This window comes from Nuphar pumila, chromosome 15, assembly GCF_984573655.1.
Source record: "Nuphar pumila chromosome 15, dmNupPumi1.hap1.1, whole genome shotgun sequence".
NCBI classification, from domain to species: Eukaryota; Viridiplantae; Streptophyta; class Magnoliopsida; order Nymphaeales; family Nymphaeaceae; genus Nuphar; species Nuphar pumila.
In genome coordinates, this window is record NC_143263.1 from 27,194,052 (window position 1) to 27,207,206 (window position 13,155).

At 37.9% G+C, this 13,155-nt stretch overlaps 1 protein-coding gene across 1 annotated transcript; it reads right to left on the minus strand.

Annotated features, from left to right (window-relative positions):
* Nucleotides 1-6,188: 6,188 nt before the first annotated feature.
* On the minus strand, nt 6,189-12,504 carry LOC149814911 (putative protein phosphatase 2C 12). Its single transcript, XM_089990444.1, has 5 exons — nt 12,286-12,504; nt 11,252-11,554; nt 10,060-10,177; nt 8,050-8,273; nt 6,189-6,359 (listed from the first exon to the last, which is right to left on the minus strand). Exons 1-5 carry the CDS (start codon nt 12,502-12,504, stop codon nt 6,189-6,191), a joined length of 1,035 nt encoding a protein of 344 aa, XP_089846570.1.
* Between the last annotated feature and the right edge of the window lie 651 nt (nt 12,505-13,155).

The following is a 13,155-nucleotide window of genomic DNA, read 5'->3' on the forward strand; positions in this document are numbered from 1 at the left end:
GAGCGTGTTGTGGAACGTTATGTTCCAGATCTTCCTTATCCGCATGGAACAATTTTAGGTTGTAGACGTGAAACATCGAGTGCACCTTAAAGTCTGGGGGCAAGTCCAGCTTGTAAGCTAGGTTGCTCACTTTCTTGGTGATGGTGAATGGTCTCTCATACTTTTTTATCAGTCTGCAGTGCCACCCATGGAATATATCTATGCGACCTAAATAGAGCTTCACAAACACTTGGCTCCCAATATGGAACCTAGCGGGACGACGATGCTTTTCTGCTTACTTTTTCATCCTCTTTGTCGCCTTGTACAAAAATGTCTTCGCCAACTCTGTCTTCTCATGCCAGTCTCAAACAAACTGATAGGCAAAGGATGGTCTTTCTTTCTCTTATGCGGCTGAAGATTTGCTCTTCTAAATATTATAGAAGAATTGGGCCACATCTCAGAGCTTTACCTAGTCTTTTTTATTGGCACTAACAAAGTGCCTGAGATATTATTTTAATATCTCGTTGATGCGCTCTGTCTGCCTATCAGTCTGTGGTTGAAAACTTATCAAAAATAGTAGATCAGAGCCAAATAGCTGAAATATTTCATGCTAGAATTTTCTCGTGAAGCAAGCATCGCGATTGCTCACAATGCTCTTTAGTATACCCCAATGTTTCACCACATGCTTTAAGAACAACTCCATAGTCTTCTCTGTAGGGCACTTCTTGGAAGTTGTGATGAAGGTGGCGTACTTAGATAAACGATCCACCACCACTATGATGGAGTTGAGGCCATCTACCTTCAGTAGGCTGACAATGAAGTCGATATAAATACTTTTTCAAGGACGTTCTGAAATTGGTAGAGGCTCAAGAAGACCGACAATCTTCTGGTTTGTTCCCTTGTCTTGTTGGCAGACAAGGCACGTTTGCACGTACCTCTCCACATCGTCTCTCATCTGTGGCCAATAGTAACCACGCTAATGGAGTACTAAGGTCCACTCCTGACCTAGATGATTAACCCATAAAATATTATGGCACTCGTTAAGCAGTTCGCAGCGCAGGCTTCTCCCACACGGCATGAAGACGCATCCCCCTTTTGTCACAATGAGGCCGTCTTATAGCCAAAATCACCGAGTCTTTCTCGCCTGTACTAGAGAGACAAGGTGTTGTGTTGTTGGGTCCTGCTGCATTCTTTCGTGGATGCGGTCCAACAATGTGCTCTCCAAGTGAATTTTGGAAGGCTCCTCTCGCACCACTGTCAGTTCAGCCTTGCGACCTAAGATGTTCGTAATAACGTTGGTCTTCTTCACATTATACTACAAAGCGAAGACGAACTCAGTTAGAAATATTTGTCATCGAGCTTGCATGGGCGTCAACTTCTTCTGCATCTAAAAATAACTCATGGCGACATTGTCCGTCTTGACGACGAACTGAGCACCTAGAAGATAGTATCGTCATGTCCTGAGACAGTACACCATGGTCATCATCTCACGCTCATACATTGTGTAGCACCTCTCTGTGTCCTTTAGCTTTCGATTCTCATATGCAATTAGATGGTCATCATGTATAATAACTTCACCGATGGCAAAGTTTGAGGTATCAATGTGAACTTCGAAGGGTTTGGAGTGATCTTACAATTGCAAAACTGACTCCCTCACTAAGGCTTTCTTCAAGCCATCTAAGGCATCTTGGCAAGCTCCTGTCCAGAGTCATACCTGATTCTTCTTCAATAAGTCCGTAAGGGGCGCAACAATGAAGGAGTAGCCTTCGATGAACTGCCGATAATAATTTGCCAAGCCAAGGAATGATCACAACTCTAACACTTTGCTAAAAGAGTCAACTCTATCTTGTGATCGACCTCGCGTTTTGGCAGTAGACGCTTCAGCAGTTCTTGAGGCATCACTCTCCGAAACTCTGCCAATAGTGGGGCAAGGGTCGACAACACTACTGCTTCCACATTCTCTTTTTTGGTGCACACGATAACTAGAAATGTCTGCTCCCCTCGCTTGACACCCTTCTTCAATTACATTATAGATAACATTGAAGACTTGCCTCCAAGAGGGAGGCACTGTACAGTGTGTGAAAGGTTCAACCCCATGATTGTCAATGAATTGAACTTCAACAACAACATCATATTTTGGTTGTGAATAAACTTCATACCCAAAATTATTTTGAAGTCGTCCAGGGACACCACTGAGAAGTTAGCTTTGCCGACCCAATTCCCTATTTGGATAACTACATCCCTTACTTCACCAAAGATCGACTTGGCCTCAGAGTTCACCATCTTGATGGTCCTCTACTTTGGCCCATGCTTTATGCCTAACTGCTCTGCCTCTTACTGTGAGACGAAGTTATGCATAGACCTGAAGTCTACCATTGTCGAAGTAGACTTCTCATTTGTAATGACTTTGAAATACATGAGCTCTTTACTAATCGACATGTTCTTGGTTGCACAACTTCTAAATGCGTTGATCGACTGCATGACCTCCATCCTAGGTTGCATGGTCTTGGTGTCACTACACTTTGTCTGCGCTGCATTGGCTTGTCCATCGTCCTTTACGAGGCACTTTGGACATTGCCTTGTGATATGCCTATCGTCACAGAACCAACAAGTCATAATTATTCCCTGGTTGTTGTTGTTGTACTTTTTGTAATTCTATTTTTTATTTGCATGATGTTGGGTCGATGCCTTACCTTTATTGTCGTGTCGATCTTTCTTCTTGACTCTATGGTCCAACTTTTTTCCCACTTTGGTTGATAGAGTGAAGGGCTTGCGTTGTGTATCCACTAGATGCTCGATCGTCATATACACATCTTCTAAAATATTGAGACTACTCTTTTTACTTTGAACTATGCCCACGGTTGTAGTCCCATAATAAATCAGTTGAGTTTGTCTTCATCTAGCATATTAGGTACCTCTAGCATGAGCTTCTGGAATGTTTTGACATAGTCTTATAATGTTCTAGTATGTTTAAGTTCTGCCACCATCCGATAAGCTTGTCTTTGCGCATTTTTTAACATGAAGTAGTTGCGTAGTTTCATTTTGAAGGCTTCAAAGATGTCAATTACACATTGACCTTTTTTCATATCACTACACTTCCGTCTCCCTTAGGCTATAGCATCTCCATCGAGCAGAGTTGTTGCAGCCTTTACCTTGAGGTCATCAATCGATACATTTTGGATATTCAAGTAGTCTTCCACCTGAAACAAAAATTTTTCAATGACCTTGCTGTCTCGAGAACCATTGAATTTTGCTAGCCTAGGCACATTTATCCTTGATAGCCTATCTCCATTTTTATCATTTAAGGTCATTGTTTGCTGCAATGTGTGGTTCTTCAACTGAAGCTCCCCAACTTTAGTCTGCAGGTCGGTCACTGTCATAGACAATGAAGTAACATGTTCCATCAGCAAGTTAACTTACTCTCGCAGGTTTGTCACCTCATCGTCCAGTCCTCTGAACAACTCAATCGCGCGTGAAATCGCTTCTTCATGCGAAGCCAAATCTTTCACCAGTCTATTGATAGTTGTAGCCATTTGCTCTAGGCCCCTAGGTGAACCTATCTCCTCAGCTTCGACAACTGTCTTACCTTTGGTGCTATACAGGTTGTATTAGGGTGCCACAATGTCTTGCTCACAAATCGTTGTCTGTCGGTGTGTCTCTTGACACCGACTCTTGAGTCACTTTTTCAGCACGAGAACGGACTTTGGTACCACTTGTCACATGCTTATTTTCTTGAATAGGCCAATACGCCGCAATAATCCTTTCTTATCACAACAAGTCTTCTAATCGCTCGCTTGCCGTTTGCAGAAGCTTGATAAATCAAAGTGCAAGAGAACAAGAGAGAATAGAAGAAGAGAAATTGTAATCACTTGAATGTAATCACACGAGGGTGAACAAAAGGAAGCTTAATACATTTGCATTTATTCATTATTTTGCCCTCAAACTCATTACAGTTCAAATATATAGGCTGACCCTTTAGAGTATTGATAAAACTGATCAGGACAACTTACATCAAGACTCAACCAAAGCAAAACAGACTCTAAGCACAACACACAACTATAGAGGCATTGATGTGTATTAATTCTGTAACAACAAAGTTGTATTGCATATTCATTCCAGTTCAATTATTTGAAATAAAATTCATTTACTAGGACCCACAACATTGTTATGTATTCCTTTAAGCTTAGGAACTGAAACGGAAGGATTAAAATTCTTTAATTCAAAAAGAACCTTTTAATTTCTGCGATAGTCCTTTTATAGTTTCTGAAGGTTACTATGTTTCTCTCTCTTCGTTTTCCATCTCAAGGAAATTTCCATGTTCCCACAATGATACCTCTAGACTGACTTTTACACCCTTCATCTTATTATAACAATGAGTATTATTTTGCAATCTTGCTAACGAGGTTATGCTTTAAAATTTTAGTTCTGTAGATAAAATCAATTCATATGTAAACACAGAAAAACCATGTGATCATAATTAAATCAAACAGCCATCCTATTCACATACTAATACAATTTGATTTAATGACGCAAAAACAAACTTAAAAAATGAGAATCATGACGGATTTATGGATATGTGCTTTTTAATTGAATCCCACCCAAAAAAATATGGGTGCAGACCAAAAAGAAAAAGAAGACCGTTGAATACAATTATTTAAAAACAAAACCCTATTGAAGACGTTTTCCTTTCTTTACAAAGATGAAGTGGGCACGGAGGATCCAATGAAATCGTATTGCACAGGAGTTATGAATCGGTAATCTAAGCCCTGATTCCTTCACTCGAATTTGAGCACCCCTGAACTGTTGTTCATGGTCCAAAGGGTAATATTGCATATTTTTTCATGATTGTTAAAATAAAAAATATAATTTTTAAATTATGTATTAAATTAAATTGATAAATTTGTTGAAAATTAGTTATTTTATAAGTGGCATCAGTTGGGTTTGTGAGTGGCCCAAAGCCCACTGACAAGACCTAGTTGACAAGAGTAGCAACAATAAGGATTGTTCTAATACTTCCTGATTTTATGACGAGAGAATATCTCATAGAAATCTATTCCTTTGATTTGAGTGAAGCCGCTCGTGATAAGGCGAACATTGATCCAAAATCATACTTGTGTTTTCTGTCTGGTGTCATGAAAAAGTTCAAGCATCATTTACTGTTGCTGAACTTCTTTGAAAGTTCTAATCTGGATCTTGGTTATGTTTCACTTCATGTGAAGCATGATTAAGATCAACAATGCTCATTGCAAACATTTCCTACTCTACTAATGAAGAGGCTGGAGTTCATTGGCATCACTTTTGGCACCATTCTGTTTTTTGGCTGAGATAAAAAAAATATGACAAACATGGACAATTCACAGTTCAAACTATGACAAATCTGGGCAATTGATTTTTTTTGACAGTTACTCTTTTATCACCTGAAAAATTAAGTGCTTTGTCAAACCACTTGTCTAAGTTGTCGCCTCAAAAATTCAGGTGCCATGTAAGTTGGCCTGAAAAACTCAAGCACCATGATTTCAACCAAACAAAAGAGCAAAACTGCCAAAAAATAGTAAATTGGCCAAGTGTGTTATATTTTTTAGTTCGCAGTTATGATATTCTGTTAAGAATTAGTGCCATCTACTTTACTGTCCGTATTTACAATGGTAAAATTTCTTGATCTAACGAACATTAACTGAATGACGCGCTTACATGGCTGGGTGGGTTGGCTTAAAATGTTCAAGTTGAATGACTTTGCAAGTTCGATAAGGAGGGTGTGCTACCCTTGTAGCAAAGCTAAAGCAAGAACCTCCCAACCTGATGTGGGTTCCCCCATGTAATTGATAAAAAGAAGAAGACTGATTGATGCATGTCATGCATAGCTTTGTGCCCTTTAGCATATGCAAACCTTTATATGATACCATCCAATTATGTGGTCCAATCACACCAAATAGGCACTCATTTTAAATGGGAAAACATGTACATTTCATATAATACAGAAAACAAACCACACGAAGTTAGCTTTCACACTTTTGTATAGAATTACTAAAAGGCATGTTGGGCATCAGTTGAAACATGAACAATCCATAAACTTCTATGTTGCCACTAGTAGTAGGAGCAACATGGGTTCATGAACATGGTCATGTGTCACATAATGGCAAATAGACCTTTTTATAGTGACAAACTTAACAATATTCTCTTGTTCAAAATTGTTAGCTGAACTCTTTCTCCTAGTTATGCAGGAAAAGGCAAACCGCAGAACAGTCGTCCATCTTTGAAGACGGAAACCTGCGCCTCCATTCACGAACAGCTGAGTCCACTACAATTTTTGCAGCAATTTCTTTGCTTGATGCAGACCAAACAATGGATGCTACTTGCTTGTTACTTAGAACATCCCATACCTGCAAACATAAGACACTCAATTGATACCATATTGCTAAATATGAAAGAGTAACAAGTATACCTTGTTCTAGAAGTTGATCTATGTATTTTACATCTAGCCACAATATTTCTATTTTTTGAACAAAATTCCAAGAGATGAGCTAAAACTTGAGAACTATTCAAAACATTCCATAATTGGTGATTTGTTTTTCTTTTTATTCTTTTGCAAAAACTCGTCAATTTTATCTACTATTGTTCACGAGTTTGAAAGTATAAATATATAAATACTTGTTTGTTGGTAAATTTTACATGATCTGAAGTGCAACCTTGGAGATGTTGAGATCCAAATTAGCTTGAAGGCACACAACATGGCACTCTCTTAAAATCAATAGCCTGGTTACAGAAGGTGAACTGCAATTTCACTTTTAGGATACAGCCAAGCCCTCACCTACTCGTGTTATACCGATTACTTTGTACACTAAGGTAATCTTCCATCACGACATGATTACCCAAAGCAGCACCAAAGAGAGAAGAAGAGGGTTGTGGGAAAAGAGAAAAGAAGAGGTTGCAATAACTAAAGGAAAGGGACTTGAGCTATAGAGATCAGACTAAGGGTCGCCCAGGGTATAAATAAACCCTGGTTAACAGGACCAAAAACGTTCAGACCCCAACTTCCATGCATGAGTAAATGATGGTCTAGCATGCACCCATAAAATTAATAGCCTTAATGAACCCACTAATGTCCAAAACATTGGGCTAGCTGTTTGGGCCAGGTGGTATGCTCAAATTGGGTAAAAAATAGACCTTGGTTAAAGGTCAACCTCAAAAACAGTTTTAGAATAAAGGTTTAAGGTTTTAAAACTTTTTTAAAGGGGTTTTATGACGTAGAAAAAGGTAAAAAATGAGTGATAAAAAGAATGGTCAAAGTCAAACCAAGACTAAGATCAAATCAAACTGAGCCGAATCTGAATCCTAATCCGTATATGAATCCAACTCTAAATCTAAACCTCGAAGTTAAAAGTTTAAAGTTCAATTGACAAGCTCCTAAAGAGCCTTGCCGTCAAAGTTAACTCTACACGTTTTAAACTCATTGTGTTTTTAAAAAATGATTAAGGTGTGAGTAAAGAAATTTCATGTGAAATTTTCCTCCAAAATTCATTTCCCAAAAACAGCTAAGCAAAGAGAGGGTTATATGGCCAATAAGCATGGTTCAAACGGCTAATAATTTTGAGCCAAAATAACAACAAAGCTTGGATGCCACAAAAGATTGATTATGAGGTTATCAAAAATACTGGAACTTATTAAATTCCACGAAGTTTTGGTGTTTGGCAGCATTTGGAATATTCTTCACCCAAACCAATCATGGATCTGGTTTTTCAGTCTCTAAATATTTGAAAATCAGGAAGTTCTAAATCTTTCTGATTCCCAAACTCCAATTGACGTAAAACAGATAAATCTACAGAATGAATATGACAGTTATTATTGTATCTAGGACCACAAGCACTTATTATCCAAGTGCAGTGTACCTGTAATTTCCTCAAAATGATGAAATACTTTTTGTTATTTTAGAAGATGGGATTATGTTCTTTTGTGATATTTTTAGATTTCTGAAGTATGCTGACATATTTGAAATTCTGAACAAATTCATAATTTCCAGTGATCTCATTTGAGCAGATTTTTCTGCTCATATATGCAAGAGTTGTGACTTACCCCATCAGTTGCAAGGATGATAAATTGATCACTGGTGGAGAGTCCCCGGTAAGAGATCTGTGGGACTGCAATTATCCCAAAGTTTTTCAGTCGAAAATCTCCAAATGCTCTAGCCATGGCCAATCCTGGGTAGTTGTCATTAGGTAGCCAAACTCTTTGCACCTTTGGTTCATCTGGCAAAGCAAATATACGGCCATTGCACCGTTTGATGCGTTCTGCTTCTTCTGTAAGTACATATATGCATACATGTACATGCATTTATGCATATCTATTGTTAGACTGGTTTACGAAAACAGTTGCATGCAGTGAAAATTGAAAAGCAGAATCAAGATCCTGAAAATTTACCACTTGACATGGTATATTGCTTTTGCTAGTGGCAAGTTTTAGCTCCCAAGAGTATATTGAGAAAACATTAATTTATCAGCCATGAAATTCTCATGAGAACATTGGAATTTTCATTTTCCCCTAGTTTTTTAGGGGAAAAACTAGCTAGAAAAAATATTCAAAATTTTCCAAATAAAAAAAAGGATTAAAAATTACAAAATGTTAAATACCTAACAGAAGTTTCTTCTTGAAAGATTTTGCTAGTGTATATATATATATATATATATATATATATATATATATATAGAGAGAGAGAGAGAGAGAGAGAGACTACCACTTTTTTCTTTAGGTGTCTAGGACTTTCTGAAAATCATACTTTCAAGTATTTTTGCTCGATTTGTACTACATATTTTTATCATTGTTTACTCAATAGGGAACATGCATTTTAAAGAGGTAAAAAAAAACAATGGTTGATATTTAGTAAAATTTAATGATAAAATATTTATATTTTTACATCAAATCAATTTGAAAGAAAGCTTGTTTCTTACTAGATAAGTAATGATAAACACGGTTCATAATAAGCAAAAAATATACTTGAAAGTATGCTTTTTAGAGGGTCCTAATAGGACCTAACGAAAAAAAGGGGTAGGACCATCCTCCTCTCTCTCTCTCTCCATATATATAATGAGTAATGTGTTCCATAGGCTCCTTTTTTGTGAGGACTCCTTGGGCCCCTTCAAAACTCATAGTTTCAAGTATTTTTTTCTCACGTCTAACACTGTAGATGTGATCTATAGATTTTGTTTAGTAGGAACTGACTTTTGGATTGTCGAAATCTGACCTGTATACAGATTTTTCCGCTGACCCAAAATCAATGGCTATGAAGGTACCAGTTTTTTCCAGCTCATAAAAACATGGTTTTCATCAAAAAAACATGATCTAAGAGTCGATTCCCACTAAATCGAACATGCTAAACACATCTAACAGTTCAGATCTATCATAAAACACTTAAAACCTATGGAGCAGAACGAGAAATGCGTCCTAACATGTTCAGTTCTAATATATAATTGTAATGCATTCAGTTGAATGATAAAATCTCCACACTTTGAAAATACCATTATTCTGTTAACTTTTCTAATGTTTACCACAACGTTGTGTTTTTTTGTGATATTTTTCCAAAATATAGTGATAATTGTTACTAAGGGGTGCGTATCTTTTTACATGTTTTACATGTTTTTGATTAAAATGGTTAGGGCAGTTTTTAGCCAGCACAAGTTGGGTTTTTTCACAAAGCCTGCTACAACGGATCCAACGCGACTCAATGACGGATGGCAAACTTGCATGAGGCAATCTCACAAAACATTTTTGCTGGACCCGGACAGTAAATCGTGAAATCCGCCCAGTTTCATCTACATCCAGATCCAGATATGTGACAAAAAATATGGCCGAAACAATTTGAACACAAATTGGTTTGCATTGCGGTCCAGCATCACTCTGTAAAGCTGGGTCCAAACAAACAAAGTATCTTAGTTGGGCCCACCCTCATGTGATGTATACTTACTGCCTGGGCTCAACCAGTACTTTGGTCTATGGCACCCGTATAATCATTATGGTGCTGGGCCCATTGCCACATGGATACCCATTTAACAAATAGGCATATTCTAATTAAGGGATCTTAGGGCTTACGTGGCACACTTGGCTTGAGGTCAATGGTCAACTGTATGGCGGTCAAAGCACCATCTTCCGAAATTGTCCCCAGCACAGCTCTTGAATCTCCAAGATTAGCAATCACTAGGTCATCACCCTGATATTTTATTTTCAAAACCATGCATATGTCAGGATCGATGTCTCAAATTCTTTCTTGGGAAAATGTCGGGGTATTATGAACATTTTTTGTTTTTCTCGAGAAAATATCAGCATATACAAAACTATGAAAGGTATTAAAAGTGTAAGTTTTAAATAATGTAACAGTACCAAGAAACTGACTATATCATATTAATATCGGATCGTTTTGAAAAAATCATGATATTCTCAAAATATCAGCGATATTTGTGACATAAGACAAGGTGCAGCATGATCAAGGGGTTTGTCTCCCATTTTCTCAAGGGATTCCCTCATTGGTTTATTGGCTTGAAGACTCATTATTGAATTTCTCAAGAAAAAAGTTTTTCATAATGACAATATTCCCTTGATTATAGACCAACCAGTCAAATAGGAATCCCCTCTTCTAGCATAGGCCAGTATGAGAACTTGGTCAAACTGGGACTTGACTAGGCCTTAGCCTAGTGAGCCTTGAGTAATTGGCTCTGCAACCAAATAGTTGTCACGAGAAGCATAGATACCATAATGGACCTGGGACAGATTCTTGGTCTCTATCATTTTTTTCTCAAATTTCTTATAGACCTTGAAGGATTCAGGGCATGGAAAGTTGGCAACCATAATGGTGATCCTAGACCTAGGGGTGCAAGTGGGTCCGATCCGGATCAGATATATGATCTGATTGAAGGCATTTCAGGCAGATACACTCTATAAAATAGCGTCCACTTTATAACCCGGTTGGATTTGGAACAAATAATATCAGTTTCAGTAAGATCCGTGTGAAAAATAGGTAAATAAATAGGTTCAAAACTGGAACAGAATAGGATCATTACCGGGTTTAAATCAACCCATTTTTTATCTACTGAAAATCGGCTGGACCCACTTATTGAAAATCGGATCCAGTGTCAGGTCAACCGTGATCCGAACCATATTGCAACCATTTAGGCCTAAGCCATTGAGTATCTAAAATTTTTTTAATGAGAAAAATCCCCAAGCCATTGAAAAGTTAACTGGAGTGGTTCATGGTAAAGTTGGGTTTTTTGGTGAAGAAAGGAATAACCTGTTTAATAATGGTGACTGCAGTTGTCCCACTACATGAGAAGTCCATGGCCTGTTGAAGCTTGAGCTCTTTATCCATCATCATAAACGCCTTAAAACATGACTCTTTCCACCCATCGAAGACCTTGGATGAATCCAAAACAACCTTCTTCCCCTCCACAATTCCATCTTGGGCAAGCCAGTGGTTCCATTGCCTTAGCAGCACTGCAGGCAAGCAGTCTCTCACTCTTCTACTCACATAGTGACCATTTTGGCCGTGCCCATCAAATACCCCACAGAATGCACCCTCTCCAACTCCATAGTCCTTCATGAAAATATAAAAAAAAATTGCTCTTTTCAGAATAACACGCACTTGTTTTTTATTCTCATAAAATGATAAGGAAAAGAAACAGTTCTGTTTTAAAAGCATCTATCTTTAGCTTGAAGCCTATCCTTACTATTTGAATTGGCTGTAAAGAAAAATACTCAATCTCTCTCTCACTTGAACCCAGAAAAGGGATTTACAGAAGTGTATTTTGTGGATATAAGGATTCTTAAGAACTGGGAATGGGTGGTGGTTTCAATTGATCTAGAGTAAGTTGGTTGTAATTGAACATGGAAGACCAAAATGCTGCAGAAGGTCAGTTTGGAATTCAAGCCTACTAATATATGCACACTTCTGTGAGGATGCATCTAAACAGAATAGAAAAATCAAGAAATATCTAAACATTTCCATTACTTGGTGTTCATCATATGCAAAAAGTTTTTCATGTGATAATAATTATTTGGGAATTGATATTTTTTCAATAGTCTCTGTTTGCGTTTTCTTTCAACAAGGTTTATTTATTAAGCAAAGTTCTTCGACCTTCTAGTAGTCGCCATTCTTCACCAATATTAATTTGAGAGCCTTTTCGCTAAACAAAAAAATTGAGAACCTAAAACAATTTTTTGAAAAACAAATTCCAAAAAAGTATTGTGAACCTACAAAACCCTCAAGTTGGAGGATGCAACATGCTTTGAGAGAGAGAGAGAGAGAGAGAGAGAGAGAGAGAGAACCTGGCAGAACACTACTGCGTCTTGGTTGGGGCCTTTCTTCCCTTGTTGAGAATAGAGGGATACATTCTTAGGCGGTTGATTGCAATAGAACCTCCTTCCTTCTTCTGCATTGTCCAGATCTCCTTTCTCAACTTCTCCTTGGTTAGCCAACAAAGCATTATCTTTTAGCACTCCATCACCACAACCGTTAAACTTTGTTGTAGAGATGCAAGCACCCATATCAACTTCATTCAATATCTACCAACCATCTCAAACATGAGATTGTGCTCAAAACAAAGGCAATTTATGGAGACCAACAGTGATTCAACTGGCTGGTGCAGTTAGGAAAGGTGCACACAGCCCATTGCGTACTGTTCTACAATTGCCCTAAGCAAGAGGCCAAAAGATACTAAAATATAGAAGAAGAGAGAAAAAAGCAATAGTATAAAAAATAATCAATCTAGAGGTGCTAAATGTAAGCCCTTCTGTCCTGATGTTTTCACATGTTTGCCAAAAATCCCTTGAGTTGAAAGACTTTTTCAACATCAGCCATGATTATATGCATTACTTGGCCAGGTAGTATTAGGATGAGCCCACCATTTCCGCTATCAACCTTGAAAACTGGAAAACTTGACACTTGGGGGGCCTTCATTGCAAACTGATCTACGGCTGCGGATAAAGTAACATATCAGGGCCTTCAAATTTCCGAGGTATATAGTTTACATCATGGGCTCATTCAACATTAATGTGCAAAGTGTCCATGAAACCCTACTTCTTTCTTATCATCACCCACCAGTGCATCATGTTCTCAAAAAGCAGCAATTATTATCTTTATTTATTTCATGAAAGTTCCCTTGGGCCCCACCATAACTTTAAGGAGAGCAGTCGTTA

Bases quoted from the DNA above. Each gene is read 5' to 3' on its own strand.
- LOC149814911 (XM_089990444.1), bottom strand. From the start codon at position 12,504: ATGGGTGCTTGCATCTCTACAACAAAGTTTAACGGTTGTGGTGATGGA. The intron at 10,178-11,251 runs GTTATTCCTTTC...ATAAAATATCAG, and splicing joins CAGTCACCATTATTAAACAG to GGTGATGACCTAGTGATTGC. The intron at 6,360-8,049 runs GTAAGTCACAAC...TTATGTTTGCAG, and splicing joins TCATCCTTGCAACTGATGGG to GTATGGGATGTTCTAAGTAA.